General features: G+C 55.0%; 1 protein-coding gene and 1 long non-coding RNA gene across 5 annotated transcripts; both read right to left on the bottom strand.

Moving 5' to 3' along the window:
* Positions 1 to 3,816: 3,816 nt before the first annotated feature.
* Positions 3,817 to 25,481, bottom strand: DRG2 (developmentally regulated GTP binding protein 2). 4 transcript variants are annotated; one of them, XM_059668364.1, is made up of 13 exons: positions 25,306 to 25,477; positions 19,472 to 19,632; positions 14,644 to 14,733; positions 14,022 to 14,082; positions 12,431 to 12,521; positions 11,813 to 11,885; positions 11,615 to 11,705; positions 10,692 to 10,789; positions 10,229 to 10,305; positions 8,944 to 9,032; positions 8,213 to 8,271; positions 4,902 to 4,955; positions 4,367 to 4,552 (listed from the first exon to the last, which is right to left on the bottom strand). In XM_059668364.1, exons 1-13 carry the CDS (start codon positions 25,367 to 25,369, stop codon positions 4,466 to 4,468), a joined length of 1,095 nt encoding a protein of 364 aa, XP_059524347.1. In that variant the 5' UTR covers positions 25,370 to 25,477; the 3' UTR covers positions 4,367 to 4,465. The 4 variants fall into 4 exon arrangements, with proteins under 4 accessions (XP_059524346.1, XP_059524349.1, XP_059524348.1 ...); XM_059668363.1 differs by lacking the exon at positions 8,213 to 8,271 and having other exon boundaries at positions 3,817 to 4,552; positions 25,306 to 25,480; XM_059668366.1 differs by lacking the exons at positions 8,213 to 8,271; positions 25,306 to 25,477 and having other exon boundaries at positions 3,817 to 4,552; positions 19,477 to 19,603.
* Positions 7,012 to 8,206, bottom strand: LOC132217914 (uncharacterized). Its single transcript, XR_009449037.1, has 2 exons — positions 7,507 to 8,206; positions 7,012 to 7,455 (listed from the first exon to the last, which is right to left on the bottom strand). It is a non-coding gene; the product is annotated as an uncharacterized LOC132217914 (long non-coding RNA).
* Positions 25,482 to 25,671: the final 190 nt, after the last annotated feature.

Genomic DNA, 25,671 nt, shown 5'->3' with positions numbered 1-25,671 from the left:
GCAGAGCCCTGGTCTCCAGCCCTGCAGCAGTGGGGAGTCATGGCGAGGTTTAACACTGTCAGGAGTATTGTGACAAGACTTGCATTTGACAATACTAAAAATAATCAACACTGCCAAGTTTTACTATGTGCAGGCTCAGTGCTGACTGCTTTCCGATAGCTCACTAGGTTCTCACATTATGTAACTGGGGAGCTGCTGTTCCCATTTTATAGATGAAGGGCTCGTTCTTAAAGAGGTTTGGTCACTCAGCCCAGAGCCCAGCGAGAAAGCAATGGAGGCTGTGCTGGGAACCACTGGGCCACACACTGCTTATTTGCCCCGGATGACTTCAGGAAGTAGGGACTATTCTCCTCCCCACTCTACAGATGGAACAGGCCCAAGTCTGGAGTTGTCTGAGGCCACACAGCTGGACATGGAATTGGTCCATGTTCTCAACCATGGCCTCACATTGCTTTTGGAAGGTGCTCTGGAAAAAGCTCTTGAGCTACTGTGTGAGGGAGGATGCACAGTGGAGGCAGGAGAGGACAGTGCCATGGATGCATTCAGTGAGGGGCCATGTGGGGCTGGCATGAGGGTGGAACCTGGGTCCCTTGGGGTTGGCTTGGTGCAGCTGAATGGACCGGGGAATCATTCTCTGAGGCAAGGTGGGTGGTATGGAAGCCTGACAGGTTTGGCCTGGGACAAGGAGTTTTGGGGGTGACTATGGGATGTCCAGGTGGGGAGTCAAGAGGGCAGTTTGGACCCACAGATGGGGTGAGATGGAGGCTGGGGGTGGGGGGGTGAGACCACCTAAGAGAGGAACAGAGCAAGAAGGGGCCTCAGATTCTGGTCCTGAGACTATATAGGACAAAGCTGCCAGAGAAGGGAGCTGCCACCAGAGAAACCAGCCCTGCTGATGACTTGATCTTGGACTTCTACCCTCCGGAACTGCGAGGAACTGCGAGGAAGCAAAGTTCTGTGCCAGGCACAGGGCTGGCTGCCAGGGGAGGCGGGGGTCACAGTCGAGTGGAGCTCCTAATAACTGTTTAAGCTGCCCAGTGTGTGGTTCTGTGTCCAGCAGCCTGAGCAAATGGGCCTGGATTACAGCTGCCCCTGGAACAAAGCAGGGGCTGGAGTGCAGTAGAAAACCCATGTGCAACTTCTGACTCCCCCAAAACTTAACTAATAGCTTACTCTTGACTGGAAGCTTTCTTGATAACATAAACTGTCAATGAGCATATTTTGTATGTTATATGTATTACATACTGTACTAGTGGCCCGGTGCACAAAATTCATGCACAGGAGGGCAGTGTTCCTCAACCAGGCCTGCACCCTCTCCAATCTGGGACCTGTGGGATCGGGCCTAAACCAGCAGTCGGACATCCCTCTCACAATCCAGGACCACTGGCTCCTGACGGCTCACCTGCCTGCCTGCCTGCCTGCTCGCTCCTAACCACTCTGCATGCTGGCCTGCTCGCCCCCGACTGCTCCCCCCACCAGCCTCATGGCCCACAACTGCCCTCCCCGGCAGGTCTCCTGGTCTAATTAGCATATTACCCTTTTATTAGTATAGATTATTACAATGAAGTAGACTAGAGAAAGGGAAATTTTAAGAAAATTTATAAGGTTTGTCTATTTTTTCAAATTGTTGCAAATCTCCAAATTTTTTCCAATATATTTATTGACAAGTGGACCTATGCAGTTCAAGCCTGTGCCTTTCAAGGGTCAACTGTAGTTAGCAAAGCAAGAGAACAGATCCAGCCCAGCTGGAGTGGCTCAGGGGTTGAGCATTGACCTATGAACCAGGAGGTCACGGTTCGATTCCCGGTCAGGGCACATGCCCGGGTTGCTGATCAATGCTTCTCTCTCATCATGGATGTTTCTTTATCTCTCCCTCTCCCTTCCTGTCTGAAATCAGTAAAAAAAAAAAAAAATTTTTTTTTAAGAGAACAGGTGCAGGAGGGAGGTGGAGGTTGTGACTTTGAGGTGTGGCATGAGGAGGTGCTGTCAAGGAGGGCAAAGGGTGTACATGGGGGTCTGGAGATGCGGTTTCTAGCCAGGGTCCAAGGGGAGCTGAGCAGGCTTGAAGCGCTGCCGAGGGGAACACTGAGGCAGGCAGTGCTGGGGAGCGACACCCGCCCCCGGGGTGCGCGTCCTCCAGCAGCCCTCCTGGGGCAGGGCGGGATCTCAGGACAGATGAGCCTTGGGTTTCCTGCCCAACGGTTCTGAGGAGGACCTGTGCAGGCTAGGCTGGAGCGGAAGGGGCGTGGACAAACACACCTGGGCTCCTTCGCCCGATTCTAAAGCTGCAGGAGGGTCACCTCTGGGAGTGCGGCCTGGGGCCCAGCGGCAGCCGGGGGCCCAGCAAGGGCCTTGGAAGGAAGCACTGTTGACCTTCACAAAGACAACCAAGCGTCTGGCCGAGCCTCCCCACACACAAGGCCCAGGGCAGGGGAGAGATGGGAACAGGTGGCAGCCAGGGGCAGGCCCCTTGGAGTTCACCTGGCGGAGGACAGGGACCTTTGGGAAGTGCTGAGCGGGCGGGGGGGGGGGGGGGGGGAGCACAGCAGCAGGCCTCTGGCTCTCTCAGGCAGAGACGGCATAACCACGCCAGCCACAGATCCAAGGCCGAGGGCTGACAGGGCACGGACAGCCCTGAAGTGTGAGCACAGAGCCAGTCCAGGAAACAAGAGCACCCTGGAGCCCGACACCACCGCTCTGACCCCAGACCTCTGGTCTCATGGCCCTCAGCCAGCTTGGGGGACAGCATCGGCCTAGACCTGACGCCTTGTGAGCCCAGGCCCGCCCCTGCCTGTAAGGCAGGAAGTGGCAGAGCCTTCACCCAGCAGACACCTCACTGAGGACCCCATGGCCAGGCCTTGTGGCGGTTGGCAAGGGGGCTGAGCGACACCACTGGGCTGTCTCGGTGATGCCAACAGGGGGCTGCATGGACATCATGCCCATCTTAGAAACGAAGAAACTGAGGCCCAGAGGACCTCCTGCAAACGTGAGGGTGAGGGCTAGAGGCAGGCCCCAAGGGTCCAGGCAGGGTTGCCTTACCTGGGTCCCGAGGCCTGCTCCGGGCCTGCATGCCGCCTAACGAGGGTCCTGTGGTTGCCGCACCAGCGTGGCTGGCCCAGCGGAGCAGCTCAGTGTCGTGGAGGAGGGGGAACAAGAGGCCCGGCCCACCGCGCCTACCGCCTGGGCTGCATGTATGTTTAATGATGTCTATTATTCCTGTTTTGTCTCTGGAAGAGGCTGAGCAGCTGACAGGATCCAAGAGCAGCCTGGAGAGCTGGGCAGCAGGCCTACGCCACTCCAGCCTGGCCCAGAGGCCCCGGGGGAGCTCCTACCCCTCCTGCAGGCCCAGCCCTGGCAGCCTCACAAGACCTGTCACCCTTCACCCCAAGAGGCACTTTGTCCAGGAAGCCTTCTCCACGGCTCGGGCATCTTAGCCGGCGGTTCACATCCCACCTCCGCTCACGAGCTGTGCAGTGCGCGGCAGGCCACTGCCCGGGGACAGGCTGCTGGGAGGGCCCTGCACAGGCCCTGGCACACCCAGGGCTGAGAACACCTGATGCCCCTCCTTGGTACCATGCCAAGACCCTCCAGCCCACCTTCCATGGCAAAGGCTACTGGCTCCCCTGTGGGAGGACACATTATAAGGGCTTCTGGGGTTGCTGCCCACCTCTGCAGCCAGGCCTGGTCCCCAGGGCGCAGCCCATCCTGGGGTCCCCACATTCTCCCCAGCTTGAGCCGGTCTGGTCATTAGGCTCATTGCTGCCCACGGACCAAACCTGGCCTGAGTTCAGAAAACGTACAAAGTTGACCTCACTCTGAACAGGAAGTGTCTTCATCCTTTATTCCAGAGCGCCGAGATCAGAGGGCTGAGAGAGAAAATACCCCAAACCCCAACGTCCCCCAGCTGTCTGCACAGGGCCTGGGCTGCCCAGGAGGGGTGGCCCTTCAGGACCTGGCAGGCTGTGGAGGCCATGAACCGGGTCTTTAAACCCACCGACTCTAGTTTCCATCACTGAGCAGCCGGGGGACAAAAGTGGGGAAGGGTTTTTGCCTGGGAGGCTCCTTCTTGGGTACCAGAAAAGCTGCAGGAGCAGAGGAGCCAAAGTACCCCTACAGTAACACCATCTCTGGGACCCTGAGTGGGAAGTAAGGGGGCAGCGTGCTCTCTGTGCCCAACCAGGGCTAGGTGTAGGGCGCGGGCCCAGGGATCCAAACTCAGAAGCCCCACCCAAGGGGGCTAGTCTCATAGGAAATGCCTCCAGCCCAACCTAAGGCCCCCACCCTCTCCCTCAGTCCCACACACTCTTTATTATTTGTCTACTTAAGAAACTTCTAGAAAAAGCAGACTTAAGAGACCCTTCCCGGACGGAATACATGTATTTGTATTCTTCCTGTTTGGGCTTCAGTGTGTCCCATTGGGTCCGACTCCCCAGGGAGACAGGTGGGTGGCCAGGCCCGGCCCAGGCTACTTCTTCACAATCTGGATGACATCTTCGTGCTCCATGGTGTGGGTCAGGCCCACCCGCTGCGGGCTGTACTTGGTGCTGGTGCCCTGGGGAAACAGGCAGAGGGGCGACGTCAGTCAGTCCTGACCAAGGCCAAGTCTGGGGAGCTACTACTAGAGGAGGGTGGGGATGTGAACGCCGGAGTCTAAAGTGGGGCATCCCAGCAGCAGCGAAAACCACAGGCCTCAGACAGCCGGACTCCCCAGCGGTCTGATCACCTCTGGGCCCTAAGATGGGGAGGCCCGTGTCCAGTTTGGGGCAGCATGCACGGGTGGAGTGGGGCAGACACAGACATGCGGTCCCACATGGGAGCACAGGGACGCTGCACAGGAGTGGGGGCACCGTGCTCCCTCCTGCCCCAGGGCGATGTTGGGCATGCCACCCACCCTCACTCACCCACACCAGCGCGTACTTGAACTGGCTGGCAAGCGACCGGTGGATGCGGTGGCACTAGTGGGAGGACAGAAGAGACAGCAGGGAGTGAATTCCATCCAATCCCACCAAGCAATCCCCAAGGCGGGCCCTCACACAGCTCTGGCCTCATCAGGGACACTGCCCCTCCACACAGCCTCACTCACGGCCAGGTCTGCCAGGGGCTGGGGCCTGGCTGGCTGTCAGCGCCCTCTGCCCACCTGGCCTGACAACAGCCCTGACAGATGCTTTCAGGCCACCACACCTCAGCCTGGTCATCGTCTCTTATGCCTTCCGCCCACAGCTGTGACCCAGGGCCTCCCACATGCCCATCATCCACCCTCCACTCAGCCTGTGGGTGTCGGCATTCCCAGGTGGAAATGAAGGTCATGGGAATCCCAGTGCTGTCAGGAGGCTGGAGGCGGCCTGGGAGCAGCCAGCTCTTCCCTGGAAAACATGGCCTCTGGCGCTGGGTGGGTGCGGTGGGGGTGGGCCAGGGGGAAGATGGGGCAACACTGCCTCTCCTCCCACCTGCCCACAGCCTTTCAGGTCCTGTTCAGGGACCAAATGCCTCAGCCCAGCTCTGTGGGGACAGAGGTAGACGGGGGCGCCTGCAAGAACATTTCCCAAGGAGCCACCCTGATCCAGCCTTCTCCGCGTGAGCGAGGATGCCACAGCCACGCGGAGGGTGCTGCTGCAGTGACAGCCAGACATCACACAGCCATTCCAACATTCGCGTTTTCTAGACCAGAAAATGACATCTGATGGCCCAGAGGTCAGCTCTGGCCTGCAAATGGGTTTTAAATTTTATTCAGTTTGCCGAACAACGAAAGTAAGCCCACTGGCCAAGTCTGCAAAGCCACTCTGCACATAGGCACAGGGATTCTCCTGGGGCCCTGTGAGCTCTGGGGGCACGGGCTCTCCTGTGCCACAGGCCTCACCGAGCCTAGCGTATCCGACACTGGGGAGCTGCACTTGTCTCCTGCGCTGGGGATGAGTGAAAGGTCATGCACGGCCATCTCATCAAAGTGGGAGAGCACGTTCCTTTGGGATGGGAGACTACTGCTCCTCAGAGTGCCTGCGCCTCTCACTTCTGAGGGCCCTGGTCAGCTCAGTGAAGGCACCAGGGCCTGGGCTGGATGGACTACGAAGGCCCTGGGAGGCTGACAGTATGGGGAGCTGGGGTATGACGCCAGGGCTGCCTGGCTCATGTCTACCTGGTTCCACTATGGGTCTCTGTTGCAGCTTCAGGCAGGCCTCTCTGTACTTTCTGTGGCACCTGGACGGTAGGTGTCCCAGGAGGGAAGGAGAGTGAGGAGGGGCTAACTCCTGGAGAGCAGGCCTCTCTGGGACAAAGTCCAGGCTCCGGAGCAAGGCCTTCAAAGCCCCTCCCCACTCCACTAGCCTCTCCTCACCTGCAGCTTTTGACTCCATGACACTGACAGCTTTCTTCCCAGGCGTGGCTAAAACCCCGCATCCCCTTGGGCAAGCAGCTGAGGTTCCGAGGGTAGAGGAAACTGCCTCCCCCAAGGTGCAGGGTAACACCAGGTAAATCCCGCTCACGTGGGCACCTGTGAATGGCCCGCTGGGACCCAGCAGGAGACAGCGCAGCCACAGGTCCTAAACCCCCACAGAGAGCTCTTTGCAGTGATGTCAGGAACCGGGGAAGGGGATCTTGAGTTTCCTTGGCTTTGTTCTGCTGGCAAGCGAGCTTTCAAGGCCAAACTCGGCCCTGTTTGCATCAGCAACTCAGGATGGCAAAGGCCTAAGGCTGGGCACCCAGAATGAAAGAAACACTGAGTGAAACCAGATTGCAGCCCCACCGTCAACAGCTCAGATTCCGAGGAAAAATGAGCTAGACCAGCGGTTTTCAACCCATGTGCCGCAGGAGTTTTTAAAACACACAACACCTGACTATTTCATCAGGGGCACTGACCTCTTCCCTTCGGTTGTCAAATAAAAAAAATGACAACAGCCAACACAATGGCCGTCTGGTGTGAATGAATCAAAATCATACCCTTATTATGATTTTTGTTGTTGTTGTTGTTAATCCTCACTTGAGGATATTGCCATTGGTTTTTAGGGAGAGGGAGAGAGAGAGAAGGGAAGACAGAGAGAAACACATTGATTGGTGATCTCCTGCACGAGCCCTGACCAGGGCGGAGCCTGCAACCAAGGTACCAGAATCGAACCCGGGATCCTTTGGTCCGCAGGCTGATGCTCTATCCACTGAGGCAAACCGGCTAGGGCAATTATACTCTATTTTTTGGTCAGATCGGCAAAAATTATATCTTTTGGTGTGCTGCAGAATTTAGTAATTAGTTTATGTGCCATGAGATGGAAAAGGTTGAAAATTGCTGAGCCAGAGGAAAACAAAAGCCCAAGAAGATGGCTGTGTGACCTGGAGCTCTCGGGCTAACACCTGCTCTTCTACGTCCCAAGGTACCTTCCCTTCCCTGAAAGATGGTACAGAGATACCCCCAGGGGAGAGGTGACCCTGTGCCTCCGACAGAGCCCCAGGCACAGAAGGGCACCCTGCCTCTCCCGGACCCACAGGCTCGCCCAGAGCCCCGCCTCAGGGCCTCTGCACACCTGCTCCCCCGCTGGAGGGCTTCTCCTATGCCCAACTCTTCAGTCAGTCCTGCACGGTGGACAGGCCCACTCAGGTCACCTCCTCTGAGTCCTCCTGGTGTCTCTGTAGACTTGGTGCCACCCCTCCCTACTTACTACTCACCCTACTGTGACTGCTTGGCTCTGAGACTGGGCATCTGGCATCTGTTGACCCCAAAGGACCCCAGTTTTGGCAGGAACTAGGTCCACTTTATTGATGTTCAACAGATTGTGTTGAGTGAAGAAAGCATTCAAAGCCACCCTGGGCTGAGGAGCAGGGAGGGAGGGGCAGGACATGCTGGGGATGCATGGGGACCCGGAAACCAGCAGGGGCCAAGGGTATGGGAGGTGCAACTCCAAGTCCTAGGCCTGTGTGGGGAGACACGACTTAAGCAGACACAGGAACACCTTGGGCAATAGCCGCCTTGACAGAACACCCTGGTGGCTCTGAGGAGCCCACAGCACCGGGCAGCGAGGACCACGGTTTCCTGGACAGCTGCCACGTCCCAGCCAGATGCCGACTGCCGTGCACAACCCCCTGCTGTGGCAGCACCATCCTGGGTCCAACAGCAGGGCCTGCCCACGGCACCTGGCACGGCAGCCTGTCCAGACTTCAGACAGAACCTTATTCCCAGGGGACAGAGAGCTCCATGGACCCCTCATCCAGGCAGGTCTCAGGAACTCACCACATGCTCCACGGAGGCCCCTCTCCGGAGGATGATGGCGTCTGTGAAGTCTGGCCTCTCTGCACAGGTAGAGACGGGGTGGGTGTGAGCCAGTCATGGCCCCACACTATGTGGTTCCTTCCCACAGGGAACAGAGGCCCTTCTAGTCTCCAGCCTTGGGCTAGCCTCCCCCTTTATTTAGCATACCCTCATTGTAGAGCCCCATGCAATCTCCTACAACCTTGACCTGAATACAGATCAAAATAAATCCAAGTCCAGGATTCAAACTGCCTGAAACCCAGTCAGCCATGAGAGCCCCCGCTGAGCCCTGTGAAGCATCTGGAAAGTACTGGCATGATGTGACAGCTGCTGGCATCCAGTCAGGGACAGCTACACGCTCCCCTTGCTTACAAGGTCAAGGTCAAGGAAAACTGCCAGAACTTAGCAGCTAGGTCCCTTTGAGCACAGGGGGTGAGAGCATGAAAAAAGCTCTTGTACATGCAGTCACCTACAGTCTTGACGAGGGGCCTGCCACTGTTGGGCACCCTCGAGACTAGTCCCAGAATTTGGCATTCTTTGTCACAAGGGCTCAGGCTGAGGTCTCTACCAGCCTGGGGCAGAGGACAGTGCTAGTTCTGAGATGGGAGAAAAGCGGAGATGTGTACAATACAGGCTGGGCGCTGGGTGCCACCGGCAGTGCGTGGCAGCCCCTGAGGGTGGGGCTGATTCTTGGCTGAGACTGCTTGACTCACGTCCTCTCTTCTTGGTGTAGATGCAGGTCAGAGCCAAGTATTCCCAAAGCATTTCAAGCAAGTAGTCCAGGTTCAGCTTCATGCCACAGCTGCCAGGGAGGAAGGTGGCTGTCAGAGGAGCCCGTGGGCTCAGAGGCCAGGGAGCGCTGCTCTCACTGTGGCAGGGACAACCCTGCCTCCACCTGGCCAGGCACAGGCACCAAGGCCTGTGCCCCCTGGAGCCTGTGAGCACCGCGCTCCAGCTGGTGGCAGCGTGACCTCAGCGCCAATGCCTCTAGTCAGCAAGCAGACCACCCAGCAGAGCTCAGCTCTCCCTGGGGCCACAGCTGCTCTCTGCAATCCACACAGGGCCCTGCTGTGAGACTGCTGTGGGCTGTGATGGGATGGAGGACAATCCAGAGCTGGCCTTCTCCTGAGAGGTGGGAGGGGCTTCCAAGTGCTCAGGGGAGCCCCGCAGGGATTTCAGCGCCAGGGGTCAGGGTAGGGCTGGTTGTGGTCATTTACTTGTCTTAGCTACTGCCTCTACCCACTGCCCCTCCCCCGGCCCCATCCGCAGCTGTTCTGAGCCTGATGAGCAGGAAAGATGCTCTCACAGCCCACAGACGGGCATAAGGGTGCCTGGGTGTAGCAGGAGGTGGAGAGGAGCCGAGCTGTTCTAGGAGGGAGTTGGCTCTGCTGTTCTTTGCAGCAGCTGGCAATGCCCAGGAAATGGCCCTCGCGCTTGCATCCCGCCATTTGCATAGTCACCCCACCTGGTCCCTGAGCATGTTCCTCCTGGTGAGCTAAGCCCCGCTGTGAAGCTAGAGCACCTTGTTTGAGCTGGGAAACCAGCAACGTGGAAGCCACGAGTCAGTGACGACAGGAAGTGACACGGTCATCGGCGAGTGCAGGAGGCCCCAGAACCCAGCCCTCAAGGATAGGGAGCCACGGTCAAGAGTGGCTGTGTCCACCTAATAACTCCAGCTCCCTTTGCCCTCTGCTCTGGGCTGACAGAGCCACATCATTCAAAGTATCAGGAACACTGGCTTATAGCTGGGCTTTCTGGGGGGCTGAGTTTAACTACTACGTTATGAAGACTCTTAACCATTCCTAACCACTTACCTTGATGGACAAAACCCGTTTTCTTAACCAGAGCCCACCCACGTTACCCACACTGTCCATGTCATTCAGGATGGGACTGAGCTAAGGTCACCGGCAATTGGGAGGGTCTCCTCTGCCGGGCTGGGCTGTGTGCGGAGGCGGCGGCAGGGAGGCCTCACTCCCAGAAAGGACGGCAGAGCCTCACCTGATGACCACACTGTTGGGTTTCCGGGCCAGGCGATCCACTTCTTCCATCGAGATCTGGTCAATTTTGTTATAAACCTGGGATTGAAAGGTGGAGGTGGGTGATGGGGAAGGGAAGAAACAAGAGGACAGGAAAGGGCCCCATATAGCCACAGCCCTGCCTGAGGCTCCTCCCTCTGCACACCACGGCCTGGGGGCTGATGCGCAGCATCTTCCCTCCACAACGCAATGGTGTGGAAAGCTGCAAGGAATGGGCCGCCAGAGCCCCCAAAAGGAAAGGCTGGGCCAGAACCCGTGTCAGTGAGACGTGTTCGACTCAAGGAGCCGTGGGTAGAAGGGAGGAGGGTGGAGACAGCTCTGCGCCTCGCAGAACCCCGTCCCCCGTCTGAGTCAAGGAGGCTCCGGAAGTGTGGCCTGGGACAAGGTGCCCCTCCACAGGGCAGGGGCGGGGCTTGTACACTTACATACAAGCAGGGCATGTACACCCGGTTGCCCACAATCACGTCGATGAACTCGTCCGGGGAGCAATCCTCTCGGAAGAGCACTTCTGCATTGAAGATCTCTGAGGGCTCAGGTTAAGGGCACAGCGCGCACTAGCAGCCCGGGTGCCCCGCCAGCTGAGGGCCCGAGACAGCCCATCAGAAAACAGACTGGGAGGCCTTCTCTGCTCGCAAGGTTTTCCAAGAGTTTAAAGTCTGGCGAGCCCCTCATTCTTCTTTTCAAAAGAAGCCACATGTAAAATCTTCAATCACCAGTTCAAATCTTGGCTGTTGGGCAAGAGTCTACTTGCCAGAACCCCCAAGCGCCTCAGAGGAGCCGGCTGGCTTCAGTGCCAGGAGAGCTGAGAGCTCTGGTCTCACACCTGCCCCGCGAACTCTCCTCTGGTGCATCCTGCCTCCGCTTGCACACCTCCAGTGACGAGGGCCTGGCCACCTTGAAGGGGGCCCTGTTCCCTCATGAGCTTTCCCTATGCTGAGCCCGCCTTCGCCTCTGCCGTCCTGTCCTCTGGAGTCCCAGAGCCCGCCTATCCACTCAATACTTAGCAGGTGTGCACAGGCCCCTGGGGCTCCCTGAGGCTTCCCCAGACCAGGAGGCCATGTCCCAGGAGGCTGCTGCCCTTGCTGTCGCATCGCCCTTCCAGAGGTGACTGGCCACAGCACCTAGCAGTCGTCCAGGAGCCAGGAAACCAGCCCAGGGTATGGCTGTCTGACAAGCCCGGATCTCAGTGAGCAGGAGGCGGGGATAGGCACCCCATGCTGTGGCTGCAGCTTGCTCAGAACCCGCTTGGTGCCGGCGCATCAGGAGGCCTGGGGGTCCGCCGTGACCCCGAGCCACAGGGCCTCAGACTCCGGAGGCCCCGCCCGCATCGCTCCTTCAGGAAGGATACTGTACTCGTGCAGGATCAGCTGCACCAGCTTTTCTGAGCACTGGGTCAGCGTGACTGTCGAATTAAAGGAGATGCCACCGCCTTTCTTGGGCTGGAGGAGAAGGGAAGGGAGAGCTGCTGGTGAAGGCTCAGCTCCTGCCTGATGCAGCGCGCGCCCCCCTCCATCCCACCCCGCAGCCTGCAGGTGATGGGCCTTACCTTGAAGTAGATGTTAGGCTTGTGCTTGTTGAGGCGGATGCCCACCGACTCCAGTTCCTTCTCCAGCAGAGACCTGGGCAGAGCCCCCAAGAGCCTTCACAGGTGCCCAGAGGCAGGCTGCGCAGCTTCCATGTAACACAGGAAGCCCTGTCCACCCAGCCAACACCCGCCTCTACACGCCCCTGCAACCTGGACCTTCCTTCCCAACAACCCTGGGCTGCAGAGGAGCCTCTGGGCCCTCTGTCTAGTCCAGGGCAGACTGGCCAGGTCTTCAGTCACTGGGCAGAGGCCGGGGCATGAACAAGGGTTCTGTTACTTGGGGCTGGGCTCTGGCAGCGACTAGGGCACTGGGCCTCCGCAAGCAGGAGCTAGAGCCAGGCCATGCTCCTTTGGCCGAGGACGGCCCATGCTGCCGGGGCTCCTGCTGCGAGCTCCAGCCCCGATGCTGGAGGCGAGCCCCCTGGAGAGGACGCACCAGGCAGAGTGCACGGGGTCAGCCTGTGGACAGTCCTGCCGCTACTGCCATGCAACAGGGCCCAGCACCACTCAGACCGTCCGCCATGAGCTCCAGGGCCTTCCCAGACACGTCAGCCTGCCCCCCTATCCCACCCCGCGGACCTCTGCACCTCTCCCTTGGTGGCATCCAGCATCATGATGACGACGTCAGCTGTGCGTGCCACAGCAATCACCTGCCGGCCACGGCCTTTCCCTGGACAGGCAGAAGGGTCATGGTTACATAGTGACATAAGCAGGACCCATGTGACCCCCACCCAGCCCACAGCACCCCAGACTCCTGTCCTTTACAGACCTGCCATCTGCCACTTCCCAGGCTATGATTTCTTTGGCATTTTTCTTTAATTGAGATGCTCTCTTACTTGTGGAGACTTGTTTTAGAAGAAAATTCATTATCACCACCTCAGGAGGGGTGACATCCTCCCCCAGGCCCTGTGCTAAGAGCTTTATGAACATTTCCTCACTTAATCCTCAAAACTACCCCATATGATTGGTGTTATCATGCCCATTTTACAGATGAGAAAATTGAGGCTTGGCTTAGAGACACTCAATCAGTTGCCAACAAACACAAAGCCAGTGTGGTGCCAGGACCTGAACCTGTCTGCCCTGACTAGAAAACAGGGCGACAGAAGCCCATCCAGGCAGCATGATCACAGGAGACCACCCAGGAGGAGGTGCTTCAGGAGAGGCCAGGCCTCATTAGTACTAGATGATCAAAGAGGTCGGGCACCTCGCCAGTGTCAAAGTTGGGGACCAAAGCTGCAAGGCTTTACGGGTTTCAACTATGCCCTGCCCCCTCTTCTGAGAATGAGGGTGACATCCACTCCCCGGCTGCCTCCTGCCTCCAGTCGGCACTTCCCCACAGGTGGCCGGACCACCTTAGGCCCCTCATATGCTGGCTGATGGCATGAGGACCATCACCACCACTACCCAATTCAAACCGGCAGGCCCTCAATGCCATGGTGACAGAAGGGCATGGGAAGGCACTAGGAGAGATGGCACTGGACACCGAGGGAGGAGGCCCCACTGCCGGCCCGAGCGGGCTGCAGACAGGCAGCTCCATCCCAGCCTGCCACTCAGCAGCTGAATAGTTGGCGAGGCAGACCCTTTTGCTCGCTGCCCCAGCGCTCCTCCTGGCTATGGACAGGAAATGACGGCACTCCCTAAGCCACAGGGCTGTCTGAGCTTTAAGTGGGAAAATGGTCAGCAGAGCCCAGAATTTAGCAAGTGCTGAATAGCCAGCAGCTAGTAACCATCGCTGCAAATACTGAATGCAGCCACCTGCCACCAGAAGCCATAGGTATGTTCCCATCTCAAAAAAGACCCCAAAACCCTGAAAAAACAACAAAAACCAAACCCCACACAACACAGGTCAAGACTAGGAGCACAGCCTGAGATCCCCAGCTGAGAAGTGTCCCTCCCTCCCAGGGCAGTGGAGCACAGGGAGGGGAAGTAGGGTTTGAGCCTGTCTGGTGAGCTGTGCAACCTTGGCAAGGCATTTCACTGCCTCAGTTTCCTCGGCTTTAAGATGGGTTTCTCAGGACTGTAATGGGCCAGATCCCTTAAGTCCAGAGTACTGAGCAATGTGAGGGCTTGTGAGCCCCACCCATCAACCCTCAACAGCCACACCCAACTTCAACAGTGAGGCTTCCTGCATCCTGAGCGAGAAGGCGGGTCCTGGGTGCCCCGCTCGCACCTTGTGCTGCGCCTTCAATGATTCCAGGAAGGTCCAAGAGCTGGATGTTGGCTCCTTTGTACTAGGATGCAGAAGAGAGGACGGTAAGGTGAGGATGGGCCACTGGGCAGGGCCTGCCCGAACCCAGGACACCTACAACAGCCTGCAGCTAGGGGCTGCTGAACCCCTGGGCCAGCCTCCATGGCTGTGTCTGAGCCTCGTCACTTACTGTGAGCTGAGCCACCTGGAGGAGAGCTCTACTTTACAATCCCACAACACTCATCCCAGATGGTAACAGCTCTTCACAGATAAAGTGCTTCACTGGGAGAGGCTCAGGGCCACAGAACCCGGCTGCACACGGCTCCGAAGCTTCACGGGAAACAGGATCCAGCCATGCAGCAAGTGACCGAGCTGGGGGGTGTGGGCAGCGGAGCACAGGGCTCCCAGAGAGCTGCCACACACTGGCCTGTTCCTGGGACCAGTGGTGTGGCAGGATGGGCCAGGCATCTCTGGGCTCTCAGCAGCCAGAATCCCCGGAGGCGCCAGTGCTTCAGGGCGCACCGGCTCAGGACAGACAAACACACAATTGAAAACACAAGCACACGCCCTTGCCGCTCCTGGGGTCCAGCAAACTCCAACTTACTTCAATGACCCCTGGGATACACGTCAGGGTTGTGAACTCATAGGATGCCGCTTCACTGGCTGTGGAGGTCATTAGACTCAGGAAGGTGGACTAGGAGAGAAAGCAAGTCATGGCATGAGTCTTGTCCCCTCTCCCTGGAGAAGCCCCACGGGCTGCAGGCACCAGGGAGATCCTCTCCTCACCCCCGTTGGTGACTGGGGGTATGTGAAGAGAGCAATAGCTGGAAAGTTGTCTCAGGCCCCGCCAAGGTGGAGATGGGCACCAGAGGACCCCACTGTTCCTCAGCGGTCCAAGCCTCTCTCAGGTGGACACAGGGACCTGCTTCTCAGTGGGTTCTTCCCTTAAATCAGGGGCCCTTCCCAGCTCCACAAAACCCTGGACCATCGTGGGCCCCAGAGAACTTCAAGCAGGTGACAGCCCACGGCACTCGGAGCGGCTGCTCCCCCGGGAGAGGCGAGATGTGCTGGGAGAGCCTGGCCTTCGGGTTTAGACAAAGCCCGGTGGGAGGAAGGGGTGAGCTGGGAAGAACCTGGGTGGAGCACTATGCCATAGTCCGCTTGGGAATGGGCTGCGGCTGGGCTCGGCGACAGAGAGGCCTTGGACCCCGCCTCTGCTGGGGGACCCTGGGCAAGAAACTACATCCTCTGAGCTTCAGTGTCCTCCTATGCAGAGTGGGCATCCATTCCACCTCTTTCCTGAGGGACTGCATAGGGATTCATAGAGATGATAAGGCACGTGGTATACTGAGTCCAGGGCACAGCAAGAACAGTGCTGGACGCTGAGGCCCAGAACGCAAGCACAGCAGTGGGCAGCACCAGGAAAAAACCCAGCCCTGGCCTCAGGCGCCCATCTGGTCAGCACGGCACCTGAAACAAGCCTGAGGCGCAGTTCCGACTGGGATAGTGCTGCCTAGATCTGGAGCTGGTGCCTTCAGGACTCTGCCCCTCGCTGGCAGGCAGGAGGCTGGGAGCACACCTCCCTCACACACCCTCAGGCTGAAACCTAGAATGGGGCATGTGAAGGAAACACAGGCCTCAAATCCTGAAACTCTCTGCCCTGGGGACCTCCTGAAGGTGGGGAGTGGGAGAGTAGAGCAATGGCCCCGAGACACTGAATGGTGCTGGGGGACCCCCCCCCCCCCCAATCCAGTTTGGCTTCTGCCAGAGAGGCTTGGGCCTATGGCCAGAGAGCCTGGATTCCCAACAGGGCGGCAGGGTCTGGCCACAGGCCCCAGACTCCCAGAGGCACGGACCTTGGAGACTAGAGCAGCTTCTCTCAGCCTGTGCTTCTCACCTGGAAAGGAAGTCTTTGGTAGGATGGAAAGTAAAATCAAAAGAAAAGACTAAAATTCATGAGCCCATAACAACACCTGAAGAGCTGAAGCATGGAAACCCATCTTAAAGCTGTGAGCTCAGCATCTGTCCTGCCTTTCCAGGTGGAACTCTTCCAGAGGAACCAAGCTGCCCACATGGAGGACAGAGCTGTACTTTACAAGGCAATCAGCTACCACGTGAGAAAGGAGTAAGAGAACTAGAAAAGAGCTACGTTACAAACACTAATAAAACCCCAGGCAAGGACAGGTCACTGGGCCCAAGCCACCGAAAGGATGGTGACAGGCCTGATGTCTGCGAGCCGCCCAGCAGCCCCTGCAGCTGACTTTCCAGTGCTCTGGTGTGGGGGAGACACAGCTGCACGCAGGGGGACACAGGGTGCGCTGCCCTTAGCGCGGCGGCCCTGGAAACGCAGCAAGCCCTCGGAGGTCTCTGTCATGTCCATCAGTCACTCGTGAACCTGGCCAACAGTCCGGCCCCCAGCTCCCGGGAAAGAGCACGGAGTCGGACAAGCTGCAGCACACCTCGAGGAGGCAAGCAGACCTCGGCACACAAACGTTCCGTTGGACAACAGGCCTGGTCTCTGCAGTGAGGCAGGGTCATGACAAAAGGGGCTGTCCAGGTTAAAGCAGCCTTCGCAACCACACACGGGGCTGCATGTGGCCAGAGCGGATCCTAGTTTGGAAAGACCAGTTGCAAAGGTCATTTTGGGGTAACTACTGACTAGCATACAGTCTGGGCACCAGATGATCATTGGTCACTCTTAATTCTGTTCGGTATGCTATGCCAGTTTGCAGCTAAGCAGGCCATTTTTCTTATTCGTTGGAGATACAAACTTCAATATTTGGAGGTGGAGGGCCATAAAGATGACACCTGTCATTTACTCCCAAATGGTTCAGTCAAAACAAAAACACCACCTCCACAACACACAGTGATAGAGCAACAGGGCAAAATGCCAGTCGGTGATGCATCCAGATAGGGGGCAGATTGTACTTGTTTTTCACCTCTTATGCCTGTTTGAAATTTTTGTTATATAGAATTGGGGAAAATGAGAAAGAATAAAAACGACAGGGACCTGGAAACCATGCCAGGATTGAAGACTGTGAGGGTATTGGGCTGGCAGAGAGCACACTTGGGGGAAGTCCCACCCCTTGGGCAGGAGGGGCTCCTGCAGCGGAGGTCTGCTCCTTCTGAGCGGCTCTGTGTCTGGCTTTTGTGACGTTGGGGAGTCATAAGCACCCAACCACTAAAGGAATTTGAGCACAGGCTGGAAAGCTGGATGCAACAGGCTGCTCAGATTTTATGGGAGGGATGAACTGCCAAAGGCTTGAAGGACTAGGAGCTGCAGATAGAAGCTTCAGTCCCTTCTACCTGATTCAGATGGTTACTAAAATGGCTCTGCATTTCCTGAGCCCACACCATTGGAGGACAAGGAGAAAATGACAGTAAAATCCAACTGGGGTATGTGCCTGAAGACTAAAAAGCACTTAGATGCACCAGGAAGGAATCCTTCCGCAGATTCTGCAGCAGAGCCTGGTCTCAGTCCAGCTGCACCTGCGCCAGCACGCACATCCCAGCTCAGACCCAGCACTGTGGATAGTGGATGCACCAGAAAGCCTAGAAAACACTCCCATCGGTCCCCAGATGGAGTCAGCTGGAGTTTCTTTGGCGCGTAATTGGCCAGGCTGATGGCTGCTTTAAACCTTTGCGGTCCAATTTTACTTTTGGAATTCAAACAGTCTGGTCCAAATTAATTGACGGGATTGAATGTTGAACCGGTTTGCGGTGTCTCGGCCTCGACGTTGGACCTGCTCCCGAGCGCCTGGTCTGCTGAGTCAGCTTCCACGTTGGACCGAAAAGGGTTAAAAACCCTGAAGCCGGAGCTGCAGAAACACCAGTTCCAGAGGCAAAGCAGCGAGCGAAGAGCACTCACCACAGCACCGTGGGCTGCAACAAAAGCCTGGGCGGCCTGGCCACCACCATGGGGGTGGAGGGGAAGGGTGGCTGCTGGTGATCACATGACCACAACATGACGTTCCAGGCAGCAGCTGAGAGAAGAGGGGATATACAAGATGAGCCTGAAGCATTTTGTAGTATCAGAAGTACGCAAGTGCTGAGTAAACACAACAGGAGTTTGTCAAAGAGCCAACTGAAAAAGCTTCAAAGCTAGACAAATCTGAGTAACAATAGAACCCAAGTATACAACAAATGCCCAGGAGTCCACACTGATATAAATAAATGATTAAATAAAATGGGAGAGAAGGGACAAATCTCACGTATGAACTCTGAATAATTTGTGTAGCTACGCCCCCTCAAAAAGGTGGAGCTAACTCCTCCCCCTAGTGGACTGCACACAGTACCATCGCTTCTAAGAGGACACGAGAACATGAGAAAAACCATGAGTTCAAGGAGGAGAAACCTGACAAACTCGCCCTCCCCAGGTGGTCAAGGTCAACATCAACTGATGATGTGAGAAAAATGGCACTTCACTCCCGTGGCATTCCTCCCAAACCCATAACCGTCTACGCATGAGAAAAGGTCAGATAAACCCCAGTGGAGGGACTTTCTACAATACCCCACTAGCACTCCTCAAGACGGCCAGTCATCCAATCAAGGCCAGTCTAAGGAGAGCTGAGAGGACAGGACCACTGAGTGCAACATGGGCTCCCGGGCAGGACAACAGAACTCTGGCAGCCGGGCGTGGGGCAGGCAGGAACGCTGGGCTGACTTGGCAGCTTCTTTGTAAATCCTTGACTCTTAAAAAGCTGGGCAGCTCAGTCCCTTTTCTGCTCAAAACCCTTCCATGAGGTTTATATTACTCCACACTCAAATGTTAAGTATGAATTTCACACTAAACTAAGAAGCTTACAGAAGAAACTTAAAAAACTCTGCAGTGGCTCCTGCTTCACCCTATTTCACTCAAGGACAGAGTTGTATGACGGCTCCAAAGTCATCCACCCTCTGCAATTTGTCTCCCACTGCTGCTCACTCAGACCCGGCTGCCTACGGGCCTTTGCACCCACTGCTCCCTCTGTCTGGGATGTTCCTTCCCAGGGCCCTGCAAGCTTCCACACAACCTTCAGGCCTCTGCTCAAATCTCTGCTCACCAGGGCAGCTTTTCCCCGATCCCAACCAGAAAGTGGAGGGACCACAGTCCCCACCCGCCATTAGCTGTCTTTTCTCCCCCGAGAGGGGAGGTCTGCGTGGGCAGGGACAGAACTCTCTCACTCTCTGCTGTATCTTCAGCAGCTGGCACACGGTGCACACTCAATGAATGTGCACAACGGATGAGTCAGAGACAGAATGGAGCTATTTCTGCTAAAGCAGAAAGAAAGTTCTCCATGTTAGGATGATACAGGGGCGGGGCCTGATCCTGGGGGAGGCTGGGTCTTCTCTGTCCCTGGAGCTAATCCAGAGGGGCAGGGAGAAGAGCCGCAGTCACTCTGACAGGAGACAATCTGCCTTCCTCCCCAAGGCCCACCATGACCATCACTGACCTTACCCACAGAGGGAAATCCAATCAGTGCCACACGGGCGTCGCCCGACTTCATGACATCGAAGCCCTCTCCTTTGGATGAGGCCGATTTGGACGGTTCTAGGAGCTGGGCCCGATACTTGGCCAGTTTTGCTTTCAGCAAGCCCAGGTGATATTCGGTGGCTAAAGGACAAAAAGCAAGACAGAAGGTAAATGTCTAAAGTATCCAAGCCCTGTGAGTTAGATGGGGCCTCACACACCACCAAGTGCTGGCCAGAATGTCAGACCCAATGGCAACCACTGTGAAGATCAGGAGAGAAAAATACCATCCCTCTGCTGAAAATGCCCCCTCGGCTGCTCACTTCGTCTGCGTATATATAAGGCTAAGTGACTATCCAACTGGTAGCTATGACGTGTACTGACCACCAGGGGGCAGACACTCAACTCAGGAGCTGCAGTGACGCACACTGGCCATTTAACACTAGATTGCCCAAGGAAGTCATTTTGACTGCTTTTTAATTTCAATTAGAAAAACAACAAACAGATTGTCAAACTACAGCGGGAAGGCCGGGGAGGGTTGGGGGGCAGGAGGTAGGGGGGTAAGAGATCAACTAAAGGACTTGTATGCATGCATATAAGCATAACCAATGGACATAAGACACTGGGGGATAGGGGAGGCTAGGGGACTGTCTAGGGCGGGGGGATAAAATGGACACATATGTAATACCCTTTGTAATACTTTAAGCAATAAATAAAAAAAAAAAGAAAGAAAAACAATTATGTATATAAGGACACAATGTCTTAGAATTTTGTGACTTTTTGTACAACATATAAATGCGTTTATTAATAATTGTAGTTACCTCCCCCTCCTTCATTTCCGGTATATATATATATATATATATATATATATATATATATATATATATATATATATATTATACCTATATTGCCCAAAAGCAGTCATTTTGACTGCTTGGGAAATTTTAAATAATCAAATGACTCTTATTATTGAATTGAGTAATAACAATTCGGCTCTGTATTGAAATAACAGTTTTCATTTTTTTTCGATTACTGTCACATGATAACATACAAGTACATGATAAATTGTCGATACTTGATAAGTTGCAGTTGCTCAATAAGCTAAACTAGTACTTGTTATTCGAATCTTTATGCAGTGATACTTGTTCTAATAAGTTGTTTATTTTATTTCTTTTGCGCCCTAAATTCATGAAAGAAATGTCGAATAGAAGTGAGTTATTGGAAAAGCTAAGGAACATAAGTGAAGAGTGCTCCGATATTATTCTTTCACAATGCAGTCATTTTGACTGCTTTTGGGCAATATAGGTATATACTAAGTTTCAGCCTTTCTAGTGTTAAAAATAAATAGCACCGAAGACTTGGTGCCGTCAAACCAACACTCGGCTTCCTCCAAGTGGGACGGACACAGGCCCCGCCACCACCCCTGAGCGACACCCCACCAAGTCACAGCCAATGCTGCCAAGACCCCGTGGCATAAAATGCGGCCCACTGCCACCGGAAACGGTCACTGTGGGCGCCGGGTAATGAAGTCACATAGCAACACCCTGCCTCCTCTCCCTAGCAACTAGCCTTTTTGGAATTTCTCAGCCCAGGAACACAACTTGCTTTATAGCCAGGTGCAAACATTTCAGAGTTTAACCAAATGTTTGTGAAGCGTTTTCACGTGCCTTATCTCATTTGATCCTCACAGAAGTCCTGGAGTAGGTAGGTAGGAGACTCGGTAGAATCCTATTTTCTTTTCATTGGCCGGAAAACGGAGACTTAGAAAGTTTAGAAACCTGACCTGACTGAAAAGTAAGAAATGGTGGACCCTGAAAATGACTTCAGGTTTTCTTACTGCGCAGAATATAGTCCAACACTGCTGCAGTTAAATATTTTACCCTTTGTTCTCCCTGCGTGACCTACAATAATAATCTGCTTCGTGTTGATATTTACTGCTGTGTTGCTGACAATTACCTGAAAGAGAAGTTGGGGTGCTTCACTGGGCTGGAAAAAGTTTAGCTACACCAGAAAGCAGGTCTAATTAAGCAAGTTTGTTCTATATCTGTAAAAGGCTAAGTTGACTCGTGCGTGTGTGATACATATAAAGCTCTTGCTGGTGCCAATTGCAAGCGTTTCGATCTGTCACTGTCGATCATGAATTTGGTTGACACTTCTATTATAGAGAAAGGGCAAATAGCGATATTAAAATATTTCTTCTAATTAATTTCCTTTCAATGTGCATGAATCCATGCACTGGGCCACTAGCCTTATATAATAAAACCCTAATATGCAAATCGACCAAACAGCAGAACGACCGGTCACTATGACATGCACTGACCACCAGGGGGCAGATGCTCAATGCAGGAGGTGTGCAGGAGGCAGCTGATTGTATCCATCTGGAACAAGTGTTCCAGTTTCTAACTCCCTATCCCTCTCCCTTCCTCTCTGTAAAAAATCAATAAAATATATTAAAAAAAAGAATCACAATTGGCTGAGTGAACGAGCTATTCTTGCGGCCAAGAACAAAGACGCCTACGGACTTAAGAATATCATTCAGTCTAACATTCAAAGCGAGGCAGTCACATACAAGTCCGTCGACACTGTTGTGGAAGCAGATGAAGCTGTTAATTATCCAACAGAATTTTTGAATTCACTCGATCTGCCAGGGATGCCACAGCACGCACTGCAATTGAAAATCGGCGTGCCAATTATCATGTTGCGAAATATCAACCAGCCAAAGCTTTGCAATAGCACGCGGCTTGCAGTAAAAAAATTAATGAGCAATGTCGTAGAAGCAACAATCTTGACAGGACCTTTCAAAGGTGAAGATGTCCTCATTCCTCGCATTCCTATGATTCCAACGGATATGCCATTTCAATTTAAGAGATTGCAATTCCCAATTCGATTGGCATTTGCAATCACCATCAACAAAGCTCAGGGCCAATCTTTAGAATTGTGCGGTTTAGATCTAGACACGGATTGCTTCTCACATGGACAATTATATGTTGCGTGCTCTAGAGTCGGCAAACCAGACAATCTCTATATCTGCACAGACAATGGAACAACAAAAAATATTGTATACCCACAAGCATTGTGAAATTAAACATGTTAGAAACGTGTGCTTTTTCTTTTCTTTCTTTTCCATTTAACCAGACTGAGCCACAGCAACACGTGGCCGGTACAGCTAGTTTATAATAAAAGCGAGTCTCCTTATTGAGGCCTTGAGACCCTATGTCAGTGGTTCTGAGTGGATCCAGCAACACTCCCTGAGGGCTTTCTAGAAATTCCTGGGGTTGTTTTCCATTATCATTCTGATGAAGCCAATCACTGCCCTACCAGGTGTGAGTCAGTCTAGCACAGTCAAGGACTGTCCAGTGTCCCACGTGACTTTTCATGTCCCAAAGACATCCAAAGAAAAAACCTGGTTAGGATGACGGGCCTGAAATCTAACTGCTTCACACATACATACAGGGACTTTCTGCACTGTGAATAAACACTGAAATTTCCAGGAATGCAACTCCTGTGCATGGTCAAGGAAGACTATACCATGTTTTGTTTGAAACTTTGCCTAGAGCTGCTCACCAACATTTGCATATTGAAACACACAGTATTTTTATTAGAAATTACTTCCCCTTTCCCCCTCCTTTATATTACTATTAGGGCATTATATTGACATTTTTCAAATTTTTTGTGTACGAAAGTTATACTATTGATGGGGAATCACACTCCAGAACAGTAAAGAGGGTATTATAAAGTCTTTGCTCTAAACGGAGGCTGGGCTGACATTGGCAGCAGGGCCCTGGGGACCTGGTCCGTGGCTACTTCAACAACATCTCTTACCACTCCTCTTCTATTTCCTCCATTCCAGCCACAGCGGCTTTCCCAGCATATGCCGACCCCATTCCTGCCTCTGGGCCTTTGCAGCTGCTGTTCCTTCCATTTAAACTTTATCTTCCCAGGGCTTGCTCCTTCTCAACATTCAAGGCAAACTCAAATGTCACCTCTGCAAGGAAGTCTCCCTACCAGTTTTGGGGGACAGTGTCATCCAGAGGCCCACCCTGGCCATTTTGCTTTGGGTAAATTACTTAATCTTCTTGTGCATTAGTTTCTTAACCTGCAAAATAGGGATGTTATAACAATAACTACTTCACTGGATTTCTAGAAGGCTTAAAGGAAGCACTAAGAACATGTCTAGCACATAGTAAGCACCCAATAAAAGTTGGTGATTATTACTATCTACAGTAACCCCATCTCTCTCTAGTCCCTCTCTGCCTCGGTCCTGATTGTCTGCATGGCTCTTACCACCATTCAAAACTGTCTTGCTTCTTTAGTTCCCTCCCTCTAATAGGGCAGGGACTGGGACGGCTGTAGTTGTATCCTCAGCTTCTCGCTCAGGGTACGTACAGGGCAAGTGCTCCGGAAATGTTTTAACAAGCAGACAGTGAGAAATGGTCAAGAATGGGTTCAGCAGCAGCCAGGTTGACATGGTCCTTCCTGTAATCCCAGCGCATCAGATCTGAGCATCCCTGAAAGGAAGGACTAGGTCTAAATCCCCTTCACTCGCCCTCCTCCGCCGCTCTAACGTGGGAGGTCTCTCGCCTCCCCTGAGCCTCCCTGCTACTTTGCATCCCATAGACGATACTCCACGGGGGAACCAGAGAGGAGCCTTTAAAACAGAAACCGGACTACATCCCTCCTGCTTCACACCCTCCACTGGCTCCCACTGCCCGCACACGTCGGACGCGGCCCAGGACCTACACGTGCTACGTGACTGGCCCCCTCCTCTCCCGTCACTGCACTCCAGGCCCAGATCTTCTGACCCTTAAACACACCAAGTTTCCTGCCAGGGGGCCTCTGCACCAACTGTCCCTCCGATGCAAAAATGCTGGTCTCAGCTCAAATGCTTCCTCCTCCTGGTGGTCTGTTCTGATCAGTCCCCACCCCTAACACTCTGGTTTGTCTTCACAGAATTTACTGCTGAAATTGTCTTATTTAGTTACTGATGTACAGGCTGCCCACTGGAAGGTCAGCTCCGCGAGGGCAGGGATGTGACCACACAGCGAGGGCTCAGTAAAGATTTGCAGAAAGAAATCGTGTCCCCCATTATTCCAGACGCTCCTTCTGATCTAGACTGTTCTCCTCCTGTCCCATGAATACAGCGCGCTCACCGAGTCTCCCATGCCTTTGCCCCCACCTGGAACACCCTCCCTCCACCAGCTCTAGTCCCACCTCCTCCTGGAAGCCGTCTAGGGGTCACCATGCTTGTCTGAAGCCCAGAGGTGATGCTGCACGTGCCTTCGCCACGTGGGGAGGTTTACTTTAGATACTGAGCACTCGCTATCAGTGTGACTGAGCCGCGAGCGAACCGGCGCGGAGGGTTACATCCCCGGGAGCAGATGAGGCCCTGCAGCCAGAAGAGGTGAAGGGCCTGTCCAAGGTTTCACAGCCGGGGAGGGGTGGGGCCAGGGTTCGGATCCGGTCCGCGCGATTCCGGAGTCCGGACGGCCTCCCCAGGGGCTGCCGGGTGTCTCCCGGGAGAGGCCTCCCCGGGCTTCCCAGCACAAAGGGGAGCGCGGCCCTGCCTCTCTCGGGGCCAGATGCCTGCGCTGGGGCTGCGGTTTCTCCTCGGCCTCTCCTCCGGCACCACCCGGCCTGGCCCTGGCCCCTCTCTCGGGGTCGTTCGCCGTCAGCCGGCGTGGGGCCCGGATCCCGCCGGCCCTGCCTGCCTCGCACCGACGGGCGCTTCCCGCGGCCTTCGGCCGCCCAGCGCCGCGCGGGCGGCTCCCCATCTCACAGGCAGGAAGACGGGGGCAGAGGGCCCGGGGCCACGCTCACCCTTGTTCTTCTGCGTCCGAGCGATCTCCTTCTCGATCTCGGAGATCTTCTCCAGGATCCCCATGGCCGCGTTCTGCTCAGGGCGCCCGGACTCGGCGGCGGCTCCAGAACCCCGGCCTGTGGCGGCCGCGCAGCGTGTGCCCGGAAGCCCACGGATTACAGCTTCCTCCGGCGCCGGCGCTCGGCTATTCCGGGTCCGGCGGGCGACGCGGAGCGGAGTGCCTCACATGATTGGTTCCGCCCTCTGGGCTGGGCGCCCGCTGGGATGGCTGGGATCGGCTAGGCGGGCAGAGATCGGCATGATACACTGGACCAGGGCTAAGGTGGGCAGGGGTCGGGCATGGGAGACAGAGGGAATCTTCGGTG

The sequence above is a fragment of the Myotis daubentonii genome, chromosome 16, assembly GCF_963259705.1.
Source record: "Myotis daubentonii chromosome 16, mMyoDau2.1, whole genome shotgun sequence".
Classification (NCBI taxonomy): Eukaryota; Metazoa; Chordata; class Mammalia; order Chiroptera; family Vespertilionidae; genus Myotis; species Myotis daubentonii.
The sequence above is the reverse complement of the archived record's forward strand: the minus strand, read 5'-3'. Positions and strand labels throughout refer to the sequence as shown.